The 19,861-nt window shown below is 52.9% G+C and overlaps 1 protein-coding gene across 2 annotated transcripts; it reads right to left on the reverse strand.

The window, feature by feature from the left end:
• Positions 1 to 212: 212 nt before the first annotated feature.
• On the reverse strand, positions 213 to 13,422 carry LOC137677226 (guanylate-binding protein 1-like). 2 transcript variants are annotated; one of them, XM_068424503.1, is made up of 11 exons: positions 13,328 to 13,422; positions 6,960 to 7,171; positions 6,741 to 6,868; positions 6,358 to 6,467; positions 5,839 to 6,041; positions 5,479 to 5,721; positions 4,899 to 5,179; positions 3,443 to 3,655; positions 3,215 to 3,317; positions 2,891 to 3,084; positions 213 to 2,740 (listed from the first exon to the last, which is right to left on the reverse strand). In XM_068424503.1, the coding sequence occupies exons 2-10, from the start codon at positions 7,150 to 7,152 to the stop codon at positions 2,924 to 2,926; spliced, it is 1,635 nt and encodes a 544-aa protein (XP_068280604.1). In that variant the 5' UTR covers positions 7,153 to 7,171; positions 13,328 to 13,422; the 3' UTR covers positions 213 to 2,740; positions 2,891 to 2,923. The 2 variants fall into 2 exon arrangements, with proteins under 2 accessions (XP_068280604.1, XP_068280603.1); XM_068424502.1 differs by having other exon boundaries at positions 2,891 to 3,087.
• Positions 13,423 to 19,861: the final 6,439 nt, after the last annotated feature.

Here is a 19,861-nt window from a genome sequence, read left to right on the forward strand (position 1 = left end):
GGAACTCAAAAACCTCTACACCTTCACGGTACTGTAACAGTTGGTGTCCCTGCTTGTTCTCATGGTGCAGCTGAAGATTTAAATCCCTGTAGGGAAGACGAAAACCCCTTTGTCCATGGGTGTTACGGGTTAAAGCCATTAGACAGCTAAGCCCCACACCACTTGTGGGATGGAGGAGAGAAAGGAAGGGTAAAAGTGAGAGAACTCATAGCTCGAGATAAACACAGTTTAATAGGTAAAACAAAAGCCGCGTGCGCAAACAAAGCAAAATAAGGAATTCATTCACTACTTCCCATCGGCTGGCAGTTGTTCAGCCATCTCCAGGAAAGCAGGGCTCCATCACATGTAATGGTGGCTTGGGAAGACAAAGGCCATAACTCCAAACAACCTCCCTTCCTCCCTCTTTCCATCAGCTTTTCTTGCTTGAGCACAGTGTCATATGGTCTGGGATATGGCTTTGGTCCGCTGGGGTCAGCTGTGCCACCTGTGTCCCCTCCCAAGTTCTTGCCCACCCCCAACCTACTCGCCTTTGGGTGAGAAGCAGAAAAGGTCTTGATACTGTTCAGCAGGTGCTAAAACAGGGGTGTGTTATCAACAAATCCAAAACACAGAACCACAGCAGCGTCTAAGGAGAACATTAAATCTATCCCAGCCAAAACCAGTACAATGGGACACACACCTCCCATGAACGCCCTACAGCCATCTCCTGCTGTGTCAGCACAGACACCCTTGGGAAGGGGCACTCAGAGAGTTCTTGGTCTGAAGAAAGGAAAGGGGGAGCAGCATGGAGATGCGGTGAGTGAGCAGAGAGTCGAATAGCCCTGTGGGGAGAACTCCCTCACAAGTTCAAAGTGAGAAGAGCCTTGCTAAGGACCAGGGTGGCAATAGGTACATAGCAGAGGATGGCTTTCATCCACTGCTCCCTGGGTCATGGGCTCACTCCTTCTGGGTCACTCTGCCCAGGACTGATGCCAAGCAAACCACGGAGCCTTCCACAGCATCCTCCTAGACAAACTGGCTGCCCGGGGCTTGGATGGGTGGACTCTTCGATGGGTTAAAAACTGGCTGGATGGCCGAGCCCAGAGAGTGGTGGTGAATGGGGCAAAGTCCAGCTGGTGGCCGGTCACTAGCGGTGTCCCCCAGGGCTCAGTTGTGGGGCCGGTGCTGTTCAATATCTTTATATATGATCTAGACGTAGGGATTGAGTGCACCCTCAGCAAATTTGCAGATGACACCAAGCTGGGTGGGAGTGTCGATCTGCTGGAGGGTAGGAAGCCCCTACAGAGGGATCTGGACAGGTTAGATAGATGGACCGAGACCAACGGCATGAGGTTCAACAAGAACAAGTGCCGGGTCTTACACTTCGGCCACAACAACCCCATGCTGTGGTACAGGCTGGGGGAAGAGTGGTTAGAGAGCGGCCCGGCGGAAAGAGACTTGGGGGTGCTGATCGACAGCCGGCTAAACATGAGCCAGCAGTGTGCCCACGTGGCCAAGAAGGCCAATGGCATCCTGGCCTCTCTTAGGAATAGTGTAGCCAGTTGGTCTAGGGAAGTGATCGACCCTCTCTACTCGGCACTGGTGAGGCTCCATCTTGAGTACTGTGTCCAGTTCTGGGCCCCGCACTTCAAGAAAGATGTTGAGGTGTTGGAGCGAGTCCAGAGGAGGGCGACCAAGCTGGGGAAGGGTGTGGAGCATCTGACCTATGAGGAACGGCTGAGGGAGCTGGGATTGTTTAGCCTGGAGAAGAGGAGGCTCAGAGGTGACCTTAGTGCAGTCTACAACTACCTGAAGTTGTAGTGAAGTGGGAGTTGGCCTCTTCTCCCACGCAACTAGCGACAGGACAAGAGGACACAGCCTCAAGCTTCGCCAGGGGAGGTTCAGGTTGGACATTAGGAAGAATTTCTTCTCAGCAAGGTTTATTAGACATTGGAATGGGCTGCCCAGGGAGGTGGTGGAGTCGCCATCTGTGGAAGTGTTCAAGAAAAGACTGGACATGGCACTTAGTGCCATGGTCTAGTTGCCATGGTGGTGTCAGGGCAGTGGTTGGACTCGATGATCCCAGAGGTCTCTTCCAACCTGAGTGATTCTGTGATTCTGTAGTGCTCACCAAGTGGATTCCTATTTATTCACAACCTCCATGCTACCCCATGCTGCTGTGGTAAGTGTGACCCTAGGATGTGAGCTTAAAGCTCTCTCGGGCATGATTCCCATAGCCCTGGTGAGGAGGTCTCTAGAAGAGGTGGGTTAGATTCCACCAATGGCATGTTCTGAGCATGGCAAAATGCTCCCAGACCTGTCTGCTGCCATTATGGCCTTTCTGTGCCCCAGGCCACCCTGGCTTTTGATGTTCCCCAGGCCTTCAGATGAAGTGAAAGAAGGTGCTCTGGGAGGGAAGAAGAGAACATCTTCTGGAGGAGGCATGCATGAAAACACTCTATGGCAAGCATGTTGCAGGAAGGGCTTTCAAAATGTCACAGAATTGTATGTGAGGACGCTACACACCTCTCTTACTTTGGTACTACAGGGCTTATAAAGAACGTGGGAGAGATCCCCCACTACCGGATCTCCAATGGCGAAATATGACATCTGCCAAGTCTAACAGTGTCTTTGCCATTATTTCGATCCAGGACGTGATGTTGTTCTTGGTGGTGTAATATTCCTGCTCCAGTCTACTGTTCATCAGTTGCATGTGGGTGGCTTTGTCACAGAGGCCCTCTCTGAGCAATGCACTCTCCTCCTGTGAAGACAGGCAGGTTGTTACTGAGGGCAGGTGCGTGCAGTGAGAGGAGCACAGAGACATGAAGCAACGGGAGGGACATAGCTGGGACCCCTTTGCCATTCCTCCCTGCTGGCCACATCTTGGCCCCTGCACTCTCCCACTTGGTACCTTTGATTTATGGCTCATCATCTTCTGGAGCTCCTACAGCTGCTTTGCACAGCTCTCCTCCAGCTTCTCTCTCAGCCAAAGTTTGTGCTCTTCGCAGCTGCGTAACTGGTCCTGCACCTTCTGCTTGTCTTCTGCCTCCTTCTTCTTCTGGACCTCTCTCTCCTGCTCAGCTCTCTCATTCCGGTCTTGCTCACCTGGTGACAGAGAAAGAAGGGTCTTGCAAGGGCAGGAACTGAGCGCACAAGCCCCCAAGGAGTCCTGTTGTCCCACTCCATCATGCTTGCCCCTCTACAGGCAGTGGCATTTCTCCAGACCACAAGTTACTTTTCAGCTCCTTGTCCTTCTCTGTCAGGGAGACGTCTGCGTTGAGGATGACTTTGGCCACAGCCTGTTTTCTTTGGAGGAACTCCTGCAGGACAGCATCAGCCTGGAGGACCACGGGTAGAAGAGGAGTCAAGGGGAGAAAGAGCAGCTGGGGAGAAACTGTATCTTGGGGGAAGGGGATGGGGTATGAAGCCTCTCCCCTTGAAGGGGAGCTGCTCTTGTTCCTACCTTCACCCCCTTGCCAGGAAGTTCCCGATATTTCCCCACCAGTGCCTGCTCGTCTCCTTTGAACAGCTCGTAACCCCCTGGCACACTGTAGGCACCATCTCTGATTCGTCTCTCCATGTCCTGGGAGAGGTCCTTGAGAGCAGCCTCGCACTTGACACGGGACGCCTGCTCGTTGTCCGTGCAGAACTTCTCCTTGACCTGCTGTACCTGGCGCTGTGCGGAAAGATGCAGAGGGAAGGCATCAGCCCAGGCTGAGCTACATCCACCACTCTCATGCTAGGCAAAAATCAAGCCAGGTCAACATGGGAATTGGGATCTCCAGTCTGGGGGGTAATCAGCTGGGAGGTGACAGATGGGGAGGGCCTTCTGCACCCACAGACATCTCTGCACCAAGGTGCACAGGGGCAGAGAGCATGCCAGGGGCTACAGGCTTCACAAAACACAGGGACAAGAATTCGTCAGCAGCACAGGGGAGGCGTGGAAGGCTACAGGCTTCGAGCCAGGGCACAGACACATCTGGGTGCAGCAAGAGTTGGGGGAGGGCTGAGCTTCATCCCTGTTGCAGCAGAGCTTTAGAACCTAGGGAGAAGAGGGAGCACAGCAGGGACAGCTTCCAGTCTGCAGAGTGTGGGAGCAGGCGCTGGGACAGACTCTTTGGTGGAGACTCCCTACAAGCTCAGAAGCGATTCATCCGAACAAAGAGGAAGTCATAGAAAAACACCAGGAGGCCTGCATGGATGAGCAAGAAGCTCCTGGAGAACTTCAGACAGAAGAAGGAATCCTATGAGGGTGGAAGCAAGGGCAGGTTGCCAGGGAGGGATACAGAGAAATTATCCGGGAAGCCAGGGAACAGGGTAGGAAATCTAAAGTGCTGAGGAGGGCCACGAAGATGCTCAGAGGGCTGGAGCACCTCTCCTATGAAGACAGGCTGAGAGACTTGGGCTTGTTCAGCCTGGAGAAGAAAAGGCTCTGGGGAGACCTTCTAGCAGCCTTCCAGTACCTGAAGGGGCTCCAGGACAGCTGGAGAGGGACTTTTTACAAGGGCATGGAGTGATAAGATGAGGGGTAATGTTTTTAAACTGAAAGAGGGTAGTTTCTGATTATATCTTAGGAAGAAATTTTTTCCTGTGAGAGTGCTGAGACACTGGCCCAGGTTACCCAGAGAATTTGTGGATGCCACCTCTATGGCAGTGTTCAAGACCAGGTTGGATGGGGCTTGGGAGTAACCTGGTCTAGTGGAAATCTTGCCCATGGCAGGGGGGTTGGAAGTAGATGATCTTTAGGGTTGCTTCCCACCCAAACCATCTGATGATTCTATGGTTCCATGAGATGGCACAGCAGTGTCCTCTGGCAGGAGGCAGGCAGATCCCTGTCCCCCAGGCCCATGCTATTTTCCCAGACCTAAGAGTATGATGATGTCCCTGGGGGAATTCTGGCTGGTCTGGGGATCACCTACTATGAGATCTGCCTGGAAGCAGCAGATGTTATCCTCAAATGCCCGTGCCATGAAGAGCTTCAGTGCCTCCTGCTCGCACTTGGTGTGCAGCTCCAGCAGCTCCTGAAGAGTCTCCATGGGCAGCTTCACCTGTTGCTTCATCAGATCTTCATACAGCGTTACAGCTGTTTTCACTGCTGCTGTGTTCTCAGCCTCTGCCAGGGCGACCACTGCACTCTCCAAGCACGGCACTGTCCCGCTCTGGATGGTCTTCACGTAGGTCTCTGCCAGTTTCCCCAGCACTGCCAAGGAGGACCAAGGATGAGACATCTGCAGCCTGAACAAAACGCAGGCTGCCATTCACCCTGGGCCCTGCCATATCCCTGCTGCCTCCCTCCCACACTCTTCCTCAACTTCTTTTCCTAACTCTTTCCCACCCTGCCTGCAACATCCAGAAGGTCCATCTCCTGCGCCATGGACAGCAGCCAGCACAAAAGCTCTCCCTTTCCCCACCTGCCTCATTTGACTCTGCATTGGATCCTGCCCCACACACAGGACCAAGAGCTGCTGCCCATCCAACCCTCTGCACAGCAGTACTCACTGTTCCCTGTTACGAAGTGGCTGCCACGGACGGTCTTAGGTGGAGACTTTTCCCAGATGTGGCTGCAGAATTTCTCCACCTGCTGCAGGAATTCAGGCTTGATCCCATCATCCTGAAGCTCCTCCAAGCGGACCAGGTCCCTCTTTCTTGCTGGTTGGTCAAAAACAAAGCACTTGCGACCTGGAAAGAACTGGCGGATGCATGTCCGGATCTGGTTGTAGTGTTCAATCTCCGGGCTGCTACCTGTGGGGTAAGAGGACATGGAGCAAGTTCACCAGGCTTGGGCTGTTGTTGAATTACACTCCAATGCTGCTGTGTCTGAGGCTGGACATCTCCAGCAGCACAGCACCATTCCCTTACCAGCCTTTAACTTCAGTGCATTCTCCAAGTATTCGTCCTCAGAGATTTCCTTCCCATTCAACTCCAGCCGCAGTGTGAAATCCCGGACAGCCCAGACAAAAGTCGGGAAGAAGTGGACAAATTTTTCTGAATCCTTCAGTTCATCTTCACTCTTCTCAGGTGCTGCTTTCAACTTGATATGCTCAGACAGCTTCATCACATAGCTGGAGCTCTGGCTAAGGAAACAGGGACCTCAGGTCTGAATGCAGGGGCATCGCCATCCTGCAACCACTCAGCACTTCATGGGGAAGAGAGGAGACTCTGCAGGGGCAGAGAACGGCCTGGAACCACCAGAGGGAGGAGGGAGAAAAACCCTCAGCTCTGAGGTCCATGACATGAGTATCCTAAGGACTCAAAGCACGTCACTGGGCACCACCCAGTGGTTGTGCAGCTGTTTGAGGAGCTGGGATTTGTCAACCCCTAGCCCACCACACCGGGAGAGGAGGTCATCCCCTGGTGCTGCTGTCCCACCAAGGATACTGCAGCTGGTCCATGGCTTGCTGGTCAATGGTGCCTTTGCTGTTGTAGATCAGGGTGCTGGAGAGCAGTACAGTTAAGACAAAGATCCATGTGTCGTTGTTGATGTCGCCCTGTAACAACAACCCTCGGCTCTTATCAGCAACACCCCCTGAGTCTGAGCAAAGCCCCGAATCCCCACACTCTGAATGCCCTTAACCAACAGGCCATGGCAAGACCAGTTTTTGCAGAGACCCATCCCCATGGCCTCTGGCTCTTCCCAGCACACAGGCCAAAAGCCACCAGAGGTGATGGGAACACCTTGACTCTGGTCACCATGGTTGGGCCCTCAAGAGCTTCCACAAAGTGCTGGGAATGCACAAAGGGACCTTCTGCTTCTTCCACACCTTCTCCACATCACCCAGTCCTTCAGTGTCCAGCAGCACCAGAGTGTGTCCAGGCTGGCAGGGGTGAGGTACACACCACATCCAGATACCTTTGGTGTGGGACTGCATGCTGGAGCCCAGCGAGAAACCTGTGGGGAGAACGCAAGGGTCTCAACAGTGTTAAAGACAGAGTAGGAAAACCCAGGTCCCTTGGCCATGCTGTGCTGGGACCTCCCTCACCTTTCCTCTGACGAGCCAGCCTGTTCATGAGGTACGACTTGCCAGTGCGGTACAGCCCTGCGATGGCCACCACAACCACCGGCTGGGTGACCTCTGACAGCACCTGCAGGGCTTCCTGCTGGACCACCAGCCCCTTCCTCTGGCTGTTCTCAATGAGGCAGACAGGCACTGGCATGAGGATTCTGGAAGCCATTGCTGACAGCGAGCACGGCCTGCAGAGGAGACAGCGAGACAGGCTGGTTAACAAGGTGGGGACATCCCACAGTCCAAACACAGACAGTCATTATCATCCTACTTCATTTTTCCAAGCAAACCATGCATTGCACCAAATTCCTTCCACCACGCCTCCTCTTTTTGCCCCTCGCAAGTGATGCTGTAAAGGCAACACTGACTCTTAGCAGACGTGCACGGCCCCTTCCCGTTTGCCTGGTGACAGAAATAGCTCAGTTTCTGTAAGCCCAGTGGGACAATGCGAGTACTCTGCATTATGTCCTGAACACCAGTTTGAAGCTTGCTGTGAGGTTAATTATTCTAAAATGGGTGTGGGACACAGCAATGGCCTCAGACAGGGCTCTAGGGCAACAGCAATGACAGGAGGGTCACACCATCACAAGGAAAGGACATGTTAGTGGATAAATTAGGGGAGCTGCTTATGAATTGCTTCATTAATTTCTTATGCCCGACCCCATAAACCCCCTCTCACCCTCACTGTGCCTCTCACGGGGACATGTTTGGTGCTTGCCCTTGCAAGGCTCCAAGGTCTTCTTTCCTCCTCCTGTGCATTGGTGGGTGTTCCCCTCCCCACAACCCAGCCAGAAGCACGTGTGGTCATCTTTGGAAAGTACAGCCACTTAAAAGAAACTTAAATGAAGAGTCTGTCCTAGTCCAAAGCAGGACACAAGTATGGGGCTGTGTTTTAGATTTGTGCTGAAAACAGCGTTGATAACACAGACATGTTTTCGTTATCACTGAGCAGTGCTTACACAGAGTCACGGCCCTTTTTGCTTCTCATGCCACCCCACGAGTGAGTAGGCTGGGTGTGCACAAGAAGTTGGGAGGGGACACAGCCGGGACAGCTGACCTCAAAGGACCCAAGGAATATTCCATACCATGGGACGTCATGCTCATCTCTAACACTAAGGAGCAGGTTGGCTGGGGGCTGCTGCTCAGGGACTGGCTGACCATCAGTCAGGTGGTGGTTAGGAATTGTTTTCATTTGCATCGCTTGTCTTCCTTGGGTTTTATTTCCCTCTCTTTGTAATTTTCCTTTTCATTACAGTTTATTATTATTATTATTTTATGTTATTTCAATTAATAAACTGTCTGTATCTCAACCCATGAGTTTTCACACTTTTACCTTTCTGATTCTGCCCCCATCCTGCTGGGGGGAGTCAGTGAGTGGCTGTGTGGGGCTTAGTTGCCAGCTGGGTTTAAACCACAACAACCCCCAGCCTACTCGCTGGTGGGGTGGTGTGAGAAGCAGAAAGGGCCTTGATGCTGTGTAAGGTCTGCTCAGTGATAACAAAAACATCTCTTCATTATCAACATTGTTTCCTGCACAAATCTAAAAACACAGCCCCATACTTGTGTCCTGCTTTGGACTAGGACAGACCCTTCAGTTGAGTTTCTTTTAAGTGACTGTACTTTCTGAAGTTGACCACACACGCTTGTGGTGATGGAAACCAGGGTCCCTGTTGGGTGTGTTTGTTCCACAAAGGAAAGGACCGTAAAAGTGTCGCACCTGCGGGGAGGAGCGGACAGGACAGGTGACCCAAACCTGACCAACGGGGTATTCCATCCCACCCACTTGATACCTAGTTTAAAGCTGAGATACCACGAGGGTTGCGCTCTGTGCCCCCATGGCCAGTGTCCAGGGAGGGCTCTGCCCACGCTTCTGCGTTCTCTTAACCTGAACCCAGTTCCTGCCTGGTGCTGCGTCTGACACGGGACTCCCCAGTGCCTGCCCTGCAGCGTCAGCGGTGATGTGATCGTCATCGGGGGAAGCTCAGTAGTGGTTTTGTATCTAGTTCATTATTTATTATGCTCTTTTTCCTTGTTATTGTTTATTAAAACCATTTTAACTTTCCAACCCTTAAGCCTCTCTCCCTTTTCTCGTTTCCTTTTTCCCTCTGGAGAAGGAAAGGGTTAATAGAGAGCATCTGTCTTCAGTTTAACCACCAGCAGAGCCTTAAAGGGTGACAGATTTATGCTGACAGATTTTGTGGCTCTCAACGTGGGGGGCCTGAGAGGGGCAACCCAGACCCGCTCTCGGAATATCTTGCATTCCGGCTGGCTGCGGTGGGAGCAGACCTGGACAGCTCAGTCCAGGGAGTATCAGATTTCTTCTTGGACTGTCTCCAGGGGCTGGAAGCTAAACCAGCTTGCAACATGCACATGTCTTTGTTGCTGAGCACAGTTCTTTCTTTATTGTGTTTTTGTAGAGTTTTGTTCCGAGTGAAGTGTCCTAATGCTGCCCTACCTGCCGTACCCGTTGTTTACCAGCGTTTACGTGCGGTTTGTCAATGCTGGGGCTTCGTGAAAGGCCTTGCTTCGTTATGGGGTTTATTGTCGATATCAGGCCCTGATAAAGTGGACCGTTATCACCCGATCGCTTATCTCTATGAAAGAGGCAGTGGCTTTAGCGGGGCACTTCGAGCACCTTCTGTCGGCCATTGTTAATCGCTACACTTCTAATTTTACCTTGGGGATTCATACTTTTCCTTTTTCTGCCAAGCTGACACTGCCAGATTTGGGGAATTTGGGATTTTCTTGGGACCATCACAGCAGGATGCTCCTATTATTGGTTTTCCCAAATGTTTTTCAGGTGTGGTGGAGAATTAAATATCGGTGCAGGTGTAGGTGTTGTGAAGCCACCTCAACTCCTACAACGTGTGCTACCTCCCCAACAAGCATCACAGCCACACCAATCCTTACAACAGGCACTGCTGCTACTCCAGCTCCAGCAACGGGCACCACAGCTACACCAACCTCGGTGACAGCAGCCACGGCCACCCCTACTCAACCCGTGTCAGTATCAGTGACCCCTCTAACTAGGAGAAAGCACAAAAGAAAATCCCTTTGTATAGCAGAGGAAAGCGAGGATGGAAATGAGGGAGAGGGTCCTTCTCAATCAGGGCCATCGCAGGACAAAGAGGCGCCGAGGTAACGGTGCATTCCCTACCCCTGAAGGAGCTACGAAATATGTGGCAAGATTTTAGGTGCCATGAAGGTGAGCCAATTATCAGCTGGTTCTTCCATGCTGGGATAACAGGGCCAATAGCTTGGACTTGGAGGGCAGAGAAGCCAGAGAGTTGGGATCCCGGGCCAGAGAAGGGGGCATTGATAAGGCATTTTGGAAAAAGGCAAACACTCTCAGCCTCTGGAAGCGACTCTTGTCAGCCGTAAAGACGAGGTGTCCCTTTAGGGACGATATCGTATGCTGCCCAAGTAAATGGACCACCATGGACAAAGGTAACGGGTACCTGAGAGAGCTGGCTGTGCAGGAGATGATCTATAGTGATCCACAAACAATTGTAGACCCTGACGAAATGCCGTGCAGCCGACCTATGTTGTGGAAGTTGGTGCAGAGTGCCCCATTGCCATATGCCCCCACACTGTCACTATTGGTCTGGGGAGCAGAGGGAGAGATACCAACTGTGGGTGATGTGGCTAACGAAATACAACAGCATGAAGACAGCCTCTCCCCTCCCCTACAGGCCTGCGTCTCAGCTGTAGAAAAACTAACTAAGCAGTCTGAGAATTTCTTTGATTGATAGATTGTTTGAGAGATTGCCTGAGATGGAGAAGAGGTCCTACTCGCCACCTGCATGGACCCACATCGCAGCCATCGAGAGAAGATGCCCTTCCACAAGACTGGCCCAAGAGAGACAGAACACCCCTCGAGGTGACCTGTGGCATGCCCTGTGTGACTACGGAGAGTACGTGAGCAGATGGGATGGAAAACCCAATAGTGCTCTACGGGCACTGGTACGCGACTTGCGAGGTAAAAGAAATACATGAGGGGGTTTCTTCAGGAAGGTGGCTGCTCCAGTTTCTACTGGGCCGATCTCCAGTCAGCATAGATGGGATTCTAATCCCTCCCCACCAGTCACAAACAAACAGGATTAGAGGGGCCGTGCCTCCAGCCAGGTGGAGGAGAGGGATAACAGAGTTTACTGGACTGTGTGGATCCGATGGCCTGGCACGTCAGAACCACAAGGCTATAAAGCCCTGGTAGACACTGGCGCACAGTGCACCCTGATACCATCAAATCATACAGGGACAGAACCAATGAGCATTTCTGGAGTGACGGGGGGATCTCAAGAGTTATCAGTATTGGAGGCCGAAGTGAGCTTAACTGGTAATGAGTGGGAAAATCACGCCATTGTGACTGGCCCAGATGCTGTGTGCATCCTTGGCATGGACTGCCTCACCAGAGGGTATTTTAAGGACCCAAAAGAGTATCGATGGGCCATTGGTAGAGCAGCTGTAGAGACTGACAACATTAAACAGCTGTCTACCTTGCCTGGCCTCTCAGAGGATCCTTGTCTCGTGGTGTTGCTGAAGGTAGAGGAACAGCAGGTGCCAATCGCTAACACAACAGGGCACTGGCGACAGTATCGTATCAACAGACACTCCCCGACCCCCCTCCACACACTGATTCGACAACTAGAAAACCAAGGACTGACCAGCAAGATTCACTCATCCTTTAACAGTCCAATAAGGCCAGTGCAGAAGCCTAATGGAGAATGGAGATTAACTGTAGACTATCATGCCCTAAATGAGGTTACGCCACCACTAAGCGCTGCCGTGCCAAACGTGCTCCAACTTCACTGTGAACTGGAGTCAAAGGCAGCCAAGTGGTACGCCACCATAGACAGTGCTAATGCATTTTTCTCTATTCCCTTGGCACCAAAGTGCAGGCCACAGTTTGCTTCTACGTGGAGGGGTATCCAGTACCCCTGAATCGATTGCCCCAGCAGTGGAAACACAGCTCTACCATTTGCCAAGGACTGATCCAGAGTGCACTGGAGAGGGTGGAGCTCTAGAGCACTTGCAGTACATTGATGATATCGTTGTATGTGGTGACAGAGCAGCAGCAGTTTTTGAGAAATGGGAGAAAATAATCCAAATTCTTCTGCAAGCTGGTTTGCTATACAAAGAGGCAAAGTCAAGGGACCCGCAAAGGATATACAGTTCTTAGGGATTAAATGGCAAGATGGGCATCGACAGATCCTGATAGCGGTGATCAACAAAATAACAGCCATGTCCCCATCAAAACTGTTTTAACTTTCCAACCCCTAAGCCTCTCGCTCTTTTATCTTTTCGTTTTCCCCTCTGGGGAAGGAAAGGGCCTCTGTCATCCGCTTCACAGCCCCACACAGCCTCAAACTGCTATGAAGACAATTATCTGTATCGCAGCCAAAACCAGCAAAGGGTGCACAAGAAGTTGTGAGGGGACACAGCCAGGGCAGCTGACCCCAGCTGACCCAAGGGATATTCCGTACCACACCACATCATGCTCAGCAATAAAAGTTGGAGGAAGAAGGAGGAAAGGGGGGGACATTCAGAGTGATGGTGTTTAACTTCCCAAGTAACAGTTACGCGTGACGGAGCCCTGCTGTCCCGGACATGGGAAGGAGTGAATGAATTCCTTGTTTTGCTTTGGTTGTGCACACAGCTTTTGCTTTACCTTTCAAACTGTCTTTATCTCAACCCACAACTTGTCTCCCTTTACCTTTCCGATTCCCTCCCCCCAATCCCGCTGAGGGGAAGTCAGCGAGCAGCTCTGTGGGACTGATTTGCCAGCTGGGGTCAAACCACGCAACCGCCAGCCATCACCCAGCCCCTGCCAGGTACCAGTAAACGCCAAGGACACAGAGGCAGCACAATGGCTGCGGCTGCCCCACTGCAACCTCCCAAACGCCCCAGCACTCGCTACAGCGACACCGAGCTCCACGGACACTGCCCACTTCTGGACTTTGAATCTTCTCTGAGGACCTCACAAGCCCTGACCTCTTCCAGGAACACCAAGGGGGCTGCTAGTGTGGGACAAGAGGCTGCCCCTCATGTCACGGGCACTGCCAGCTCAGCAGGGAGCAGACGAAAGGTTAGTGTATAGGGCCCAAGCTTAGGCAAGTCTAAATTGCATGCAAAGCCAAGGTGAGGGTTTCCACCCATTCTCCTTGCTCCGTCCCAGAGCCCAATTAGACCTTTGATCTTTTTCTCCTCCAATCCGGTGGGGTCCCTGTCACTTGCTGGGGTCCCTGTCGCTTGCTGGGAGCAGGAGTCATTCCACAACCCAGCTGTGCAAGGGTGCTAACGGCAGGGTGAGTGGAGCGGAGGGGGCATTAGGGGAAGGGACTCACCTTCGTCTTCGTCAGCAGCTCTGGGCTGAAACAGCTTTGCTGCAGCCTGGGTCTTGCTCTGCCTTTTCTCCTGTGCTCTTGGTCCGTCTCCTCCTATTCCGAGAAATAGTGTGAGTCAGAGACAGAAAGTGAAAGTCACAGAATAGGAGGGAGGAGGAAAACTCCTCACTGGCTGGTGGTTTGAGCCTGGCCAGCAGCTAAGCACGAAAACTTGGGCAGGCGAGATAAAGATGGTTTAATAAGTGAGGGAACAAGAACAAAAAACAACGATGCAAAAGCAAACCCTCACCACCTCCCAGCTGCCCAGATAATTTCAGAGTTACACCCACCTTGGGAGATATCTCCCCACCCCTTCTTCTTTGATCCCACTTTCTTATTGCCTAGCATGATGTTATCTAGTGTGGAAGGGTGCTGAGAGAGAGGAGCAGGTTGCCCAAAGAAGTTGTGGATGCCCCATAGAAGTTGTGGGTGCCCCATCATTGGAAGTGCTCAAGGTGAGGCTGGATGGGGCTTTGAGCAACCTGATGGACTACAAGTAGTCCCTGCTCACATCGGGGGGGTTGGAGTAGATGATCTTTGAAGGTCTTGGCCATGTCCCCTCCCAATCCCTTGCCCATTTCCATCTACCTCGCTGTGGGGGGGATGAGTTGAAAAGAAGAGGCGGCCTCTGCAGTGACCCAACACTGACATGCTCATCCCACAGCCACCTGACACTCGCGGGTCTCCCTGGCCCCCGCCGCTGATACCCCAGCACAGACTCCTCCTCACTGGCTGGTCCAGCTTCAAGTTTGCTGGTGAGTGCACAAGTGCACAGCAGGTTTGAGGAAGATGCAGACATTTGTCCCCCCAGCAGCAGGGACACGGGTTGTCACCCATGGTCCTGCTCCAGACACTGGCTCTGAGCCCCTCACTCATCCCAGGCCTTCACAGTAGCTCGTTTTTGGGAAACATACCATTCCCACCCCAATGTCTGGTAGCCAAGACACCCATGTGCTGCACCAGCTGCACTGAGAACCCTCACTGACCCCAGTAGCTTGCACTGGGATCCCCTTTCAGCCCAGTAGCTGCCACCCTTTCCAGTACAGTGCTCAGGATCTCCCCACCCTGACTTACAAGCCCACCAGTTGCATCGTCCCAGCTTGTCATCCCAGGAGCAGCACCTGTATTGCTGGATGGCTCATCAGGTAACGAGTCTGGTGAGGGTTGTTTCGTGCACCTGCCCTGTTCGTGTTCCTCCCTCTCATACAATCAGAGAATCATTTTGGTTGGAAAAGACCTTTCAGATCATCAAGTCCAACTGTTAACCCAGCACTGCCAACTCCACCACTCATGAGTTTCTTCTCATCCCAATTTTTCGAGGCCCTTAGCTGATGAATTGAAAGAAGAAACATTCTCTGTGTATCCTTACAGTACTGGGTGCCTTCTGTCCCTAAGCTGTGTGGCCAGCAGGACTAGGGCAGGGATCGTCCTCCTGTACTTGGCACTGGTGAGGCCGCACCTCAAATCCTGGGGTCAGTTTTGGGCCCCTCACTACAAGAAAGACATTGAGGTGCTGGAACGAGTCCAGAGAAGGGCAACGAAGCTGGTGAAGGGTCTGGAGCACAAGTCTTATGAGGAGTGGCTGAGGGAAATGGGGCTGTTTAGTCTAGAGAAAAGGAGGCTCAAGGGAGATCTTATCGCTCTCTACAACTACCTGAAAGGAGGTTGTAGTGGGATTGTGTTGATCTCTTCATGGGAATAACCCCATGCACCTGAACAGGTTGGGGGCTGAGCTGCTGGAAAGCAGCTCTGCAGAGAAGGACCTGGGTTGTTCCTGCATCCTTCCCGTGTCAGCTCACACAGTCTGCCAGGGAGTGTAAAAGCCATGAGAGCCACGGAAATGCCTCATTTCCTGGCAAAAGTGTGGCTATTGTTTGCAAAAATATCAGCAATAAGCACTCCTGTAGCTGGAACTAGACCCTGGCCAAGAATTCACATTCCTGACGATGAAGCTTTTCCTCTGGGACTTCCAAAGGGCATTTTTAAGTCTTTGCTTTGCCGACTAAAACTAATTGGGCTGCGGAAGGGGGTGAAGACCATGTAGGACACATCAATGAGAGCACTCGCTCCTGCGGCATGGGGTGATTTGTGTCGCAGGTAGATAACGGAGGTGCAGCCGTAACGAACCACTGAGGGTGATGTGGGAGGTGCAGGTGGAGGTTTTGTGCCTCCCCTCTGCTGAGGGTATCTGCAGGATGCGGCCAAGGATAAAGGTGTAGGAGAGAAGAATGAGCAGAAAGCAAGGCAACTAGGCTGTCATGCAAAGGACATTGACCACGGTGGCAACCATCTCACCACCAGCACAAACCAGCTGGAGCTTTGTCGGAGAAGAGCACAAAATTTTATCTGACACCTCAGAGAAGCACAGCTGAGAAGTCATCAGTAATGTCACTAACGGGTTATTTTATATCATACTCACTCCCAGTCCGTGCTGATGCATGATGGCCAAGCCAAGAGGGGCCTAGAATTATCGAATCACAGAATTCTTGAGGTTGGAAAAGACCTTTAAGATCATCAAGTCCAACCATTAACCCAACACTGCCAAGTCCACCACTAAACCATGTCCCTAAGTGCCACGTCTCCACATCTTTTAAATCCCTCCATGGTCATCTTTAGCCAAACCCCTGGTGTGTCTGTGTGAGGGTTGGTCCCAGGACTTTGTAGGTAATGGAGTTACTCCAACACAACGATAAGAGCAAGAGGGGTGGCTTGATGTGAGCAGAAGATGAGCACAGTGAGCTGTAGGCTGGTGTGAAGGTTGATTTGGGGATATTCCTCTCTACAGGATGAATTTCCCTGTGGACGCTTGATCCTGTGTCAAGCACAAAGCATCTTCTCATTCTCCACTCCTTGAAGGGTTGTGCCGCGTTGCAGGGGGGGTTGCGCTGGGTCCCCCACGTGCAGTCACCGATTGTAACTAGAAGGAAGTAGGTGGAAGAGCAGGGAGGGTGTGAGGTCCTTGGCAGGGTCAGGAGATGCAGCAGTGAGAAGGCTGGGTTCATGGCTGCAGACCTCTGTCAGCCTCTCCACCCCCTCCTTGCTCTCACCTGGGATCTCCACCCACTGTAGCTGCTCGAGGGGCTTTCTGGACAGTGGTAGACACCCTACATGTTCTGCACTGGGATGAACTTGGATCCTTCAACCCATCTGCAGATCTGGGCAAGGAATGGAACAACGCTGGGGAAGAGTAGCATGGTCAGCAGTCCCACCAGACTCCAGGAGAGTCAACCGAGCTCTGTCTTAAGGAGATGACTCACCTAACTCTGGACACCCACCATTTCTCTCCTTCTAGAGGGGAACGAGTGTTTCTTGCAGAGACTTGTCTGATCGCGTCAGTCGCTTACCTTCAGAGGGGCTGCTTCATGCTGCTCTGGGGTTCCTCACGCTCCAGGATCATGATCCAGCTTGAGGGATGTCTACAGGCATCGGGCATGTTGGAAGTTACAGGAGACACAGTTTGATGACACCATCTTGGAACCGTAGGAATTCCTTAAGACCTTTAAAACTGTTTTTTCCTGCTGCTGCATCCAAGCCCAAGGCTTCAGGAGGAGAAGCTGTTCCCTGACCTTCAGCAGGACTCGGCCACCAAACCCGATGACAACGATGAGGTGATGAGCACTCGGTCTTCCAGGAAGGATGGACACACCAGGCAACAGCCTGCTCAGCCCCGTGATGATCCAGTCGTGCCTTTTTCCTCAGCGTCCGGCCACCAATATGGCTTCTACAGAGGGACTTAAATAGTTTGGAGGCAGCTGGGGTGGGTGGAGGCACTGGTTTGAGTGTCATGAGCCAAGGTCAGATGATACCTGGCTCTTACGGAGGTCCCAGGTGGCAGCAGGTGCTGAAGATCTCATGCTTCCTTGGTGCAGAAGCATAGGGACGCGTAGGAGCTAAACCTGGCACTGGAGCTTGAAGAACCAGCCTGCGGGGAGGTGGAGACACGGCTCCAGAGGTGAAGCATCCCACAAGGAGGTCACACCAATGGGAATCCTGGCACCTGTCCAGAGGCTGGCAATGTGCAGCAGGCTGGAGGTTGATCTGCTGGAAAGCAGCTCAGCAGAGAAGGACCTGGGAGTTCTGGTGGCACCAAGTTCCCCATGAGGCAGCAATGTGCCCTTGGGGCCAGGAAGGCCAATGGTGTCCTGGGGTGCGTGAGGAAGAGTGTGGCCAGCAGGTCAAGGGAAGTTATCATCCCCCCTCTACACTGCCCTGGTGAGGCCACACCTGGAATAACTGTGTCCAGTTCTGGGTCCCCCAGTTCAAGAAAGACAAGGAGCTACTGGAGAGAGTCCAGCGGAGGGGTACGGAGATGGTCAGAGGACTGGAACATCTCTCTTACGAGGAGAGGCTGAGGGAGCTGGGGCTGTTCAGCCTGGAGAAGAGCAGACTGAGGGGGGATCTTATCAATGCTCACAGATACCTCAGGGGTGGGTGTCAAGGGGATGAGGCCAGACTCTTCTCAGTGGTGCCCAGTGACAGGACAAGGGGCAACGGGCACAAACTGAAGCATGTGAAGTTCTGTCTCAATATGAGGAAAAACTTCTTGACTTTGAGGGTGCCAGAGCCCTGGCACAGGCTGCCCAGGGAGGGTGGGGAGTCTCCTTCTCTGGAGATATTCAAAACCCACCTGGACACGAGCCTGTGCGACGTGCTCTGGGTGACCCTGCTTTGGCTGGGGGTCGGACTGGATGATCTCCAGAAGTCCCTTCGAACCCCAACCAGTCTGTGATTCTGTGATTCTGTCTTCCTCAACCCTGCTGTGCACGTGTGCACTCACCAGCAAACTTGAAGCTGGAGCAGCAAGCGAGGAGGGGGTCCTTGGGTCTGGGCTGGGTTACTGGGGGTGACAAGTGTCCTGGGCACCTGAATGAGGGGACACCCATGAGTTTGGGGTGGCAGTGGGATGAGCGTGTCAGTTCTGGGTGTTTGCAGTGTGTGTTGAGATGGAGCAGGGGACCTGTCAGTTGGGTCAGAGGGCTGGGATGTGGGCATTGGATCTACCCCCCACGCTTGTGTGGGCGGAAATGGGGAGCGGGCATGTTGAGGGGAGAGCAGTGGGGAAACAGGGATGAGGGGTGCCCATGCGTTAGGGGGGTGGTTCATGCCCCTGTGTGAGAGAGATGGGAACGGGGCCATGCGGGCACGTGAGGGGAAGGGGGCAATGGTGTTTCTGCAAGGGGGGTGATGAGGGTGTCCATGGGGGACGGGATGTGTTTTGAAGGGGGCGTGGGCATCCGTTTGAGAGGGGAGGAGGTACAGGGGTCAGTGAGTGAAATGGGGTCCGGAGCATGTCCATGATGCTGGGGGAACAAGGTGCCCATGGGAGAACAGGGGCTGAGGTTTGCTTGAGGGGGGGCACTGAGGAGCACGTCTGTGTGTCAATAGTGCGTGTCCTTGTGCGAGGGCTGCACAAGGGGCACGAGTGCGGTGGGACCATGGAACGTGTCTGCAAGAGGGGAACACGGGGGAGGTGGGGTGCATGTTGGGGCACGGGGGCTTAGGGGCTGACCAGGGTGTTTCTTAGCAGGCCCTCAGATGAGAGGCTCATGGGGGTGGTGGCATGTCCACGATGGGCATGGGGAGAAGTATCTGGGGGAAGATGCACAAGTGGGAGAGCAGCAGAGGCCATGGCAGGACTGTTGGGGTGTGGGTGAGAGAGCTGATGGAGGGGACATGTCTGTGGGTGGAGGAGAAGAGGAAGCATGTGTGCTGGTGCTCCAAGCGGGGACAGGGCGATGCGGAGGTCGAGTTGGAGTGGTAGGGATGGGGAGGTGAGGGGCCCACTTGGTGGATATAAGGGGGAAGGGGGAACCTTCTTAATGTTCTTCATCGCAAGCCCATTGTGCTAGAAGGGCGTTGATAACACACAGATGTTTTGGCTGCTGCTGAACGGTGCTTGCACGACACCAAGGCCTTCTCTTCTTTCCCACTCTGCCCCGCGCAGTGAGGTAGGTGGGGGTGGGCAAGAGGTTGGGAGGGAACATGGCCAGGACCTTCAAAGATCATCTAGTCCAACCCCCCTGCCATGAGCAGGGGCATCTTGTAGTCCATCAGGTTGCTCAAAGCCCCATCCAGCCTCAGCTTGAGCACTTCCAATGACAGGTCACCCACAACTTCTGTGGGGCATCCACAACTTCTTTGGGCAACCTGCTGCTCTATCTCACCACCCTTCCACGCTAGATAACAACATGCTAGGCAATAAGAAAGTGGGATCACAGAAGAAGGGGTGGGAGGATATCTCTTAAGGTGGGTGTAACTCTGAAACTGTCTGGGCAGCTGGGAGGTGGTGAGGGTTTGCTTTTGCATCGCTTGTTTTTTGTTCTTGTTCCCTCACTTATTAAACCGTCTTTATGTCGCCTGCCCAAGTTTTCATGCTTAGCTGCTGGCCAGGCTCAAACCACCAGCCAATGAGGGAGTTTTCCTCCTCCCTCCTAGTCTGTGACTTTCACTTTCGGTCTCTGACTCACACTATTTCCTGGAATAGGAGGAGACGGA

Source organism: Nyctibius grandis, unplaced genomic scaffold (genome assembly GCF_013368605.1).
Source record: "Nyctibius grandis isolate bNycGra1 unplaced genomic scaffold, bNycGra1.pri S41, whole genome shotgun sequence".
NCBI lineage: Eukaryota > Metazoa > Chordata > Aves > Nyctibiiformes > Nyctibiidae > Nyctibius > Nyctibius grandis.

Excerpts from the sequence above, each read along its gene's own strand:
- LOC137677226 (XM_068424502.1), bottom strand. The coding sequence starts at position 7,152 with ATGGCTTCCAGAATCCTCATGCCAGTGCCTGTCTGCCTCATTGAGAAC. Across the intron at positions 6,468-6,740 it reads GACTGGGTGATGTGGAGAAG|GGCGACATCAACAACGACAC; the intron begins GTGTGGAAGAAG and ends TTGTTGTTACAG. Across the intron at positions 3,088-3,214 it reads GAAGGACAAGGAGCTGAAAA|CAGGTGAGCAAGACCGGAAT; the intron begins GTAACTTGTGGT and ends TTTCTCTGTCAC.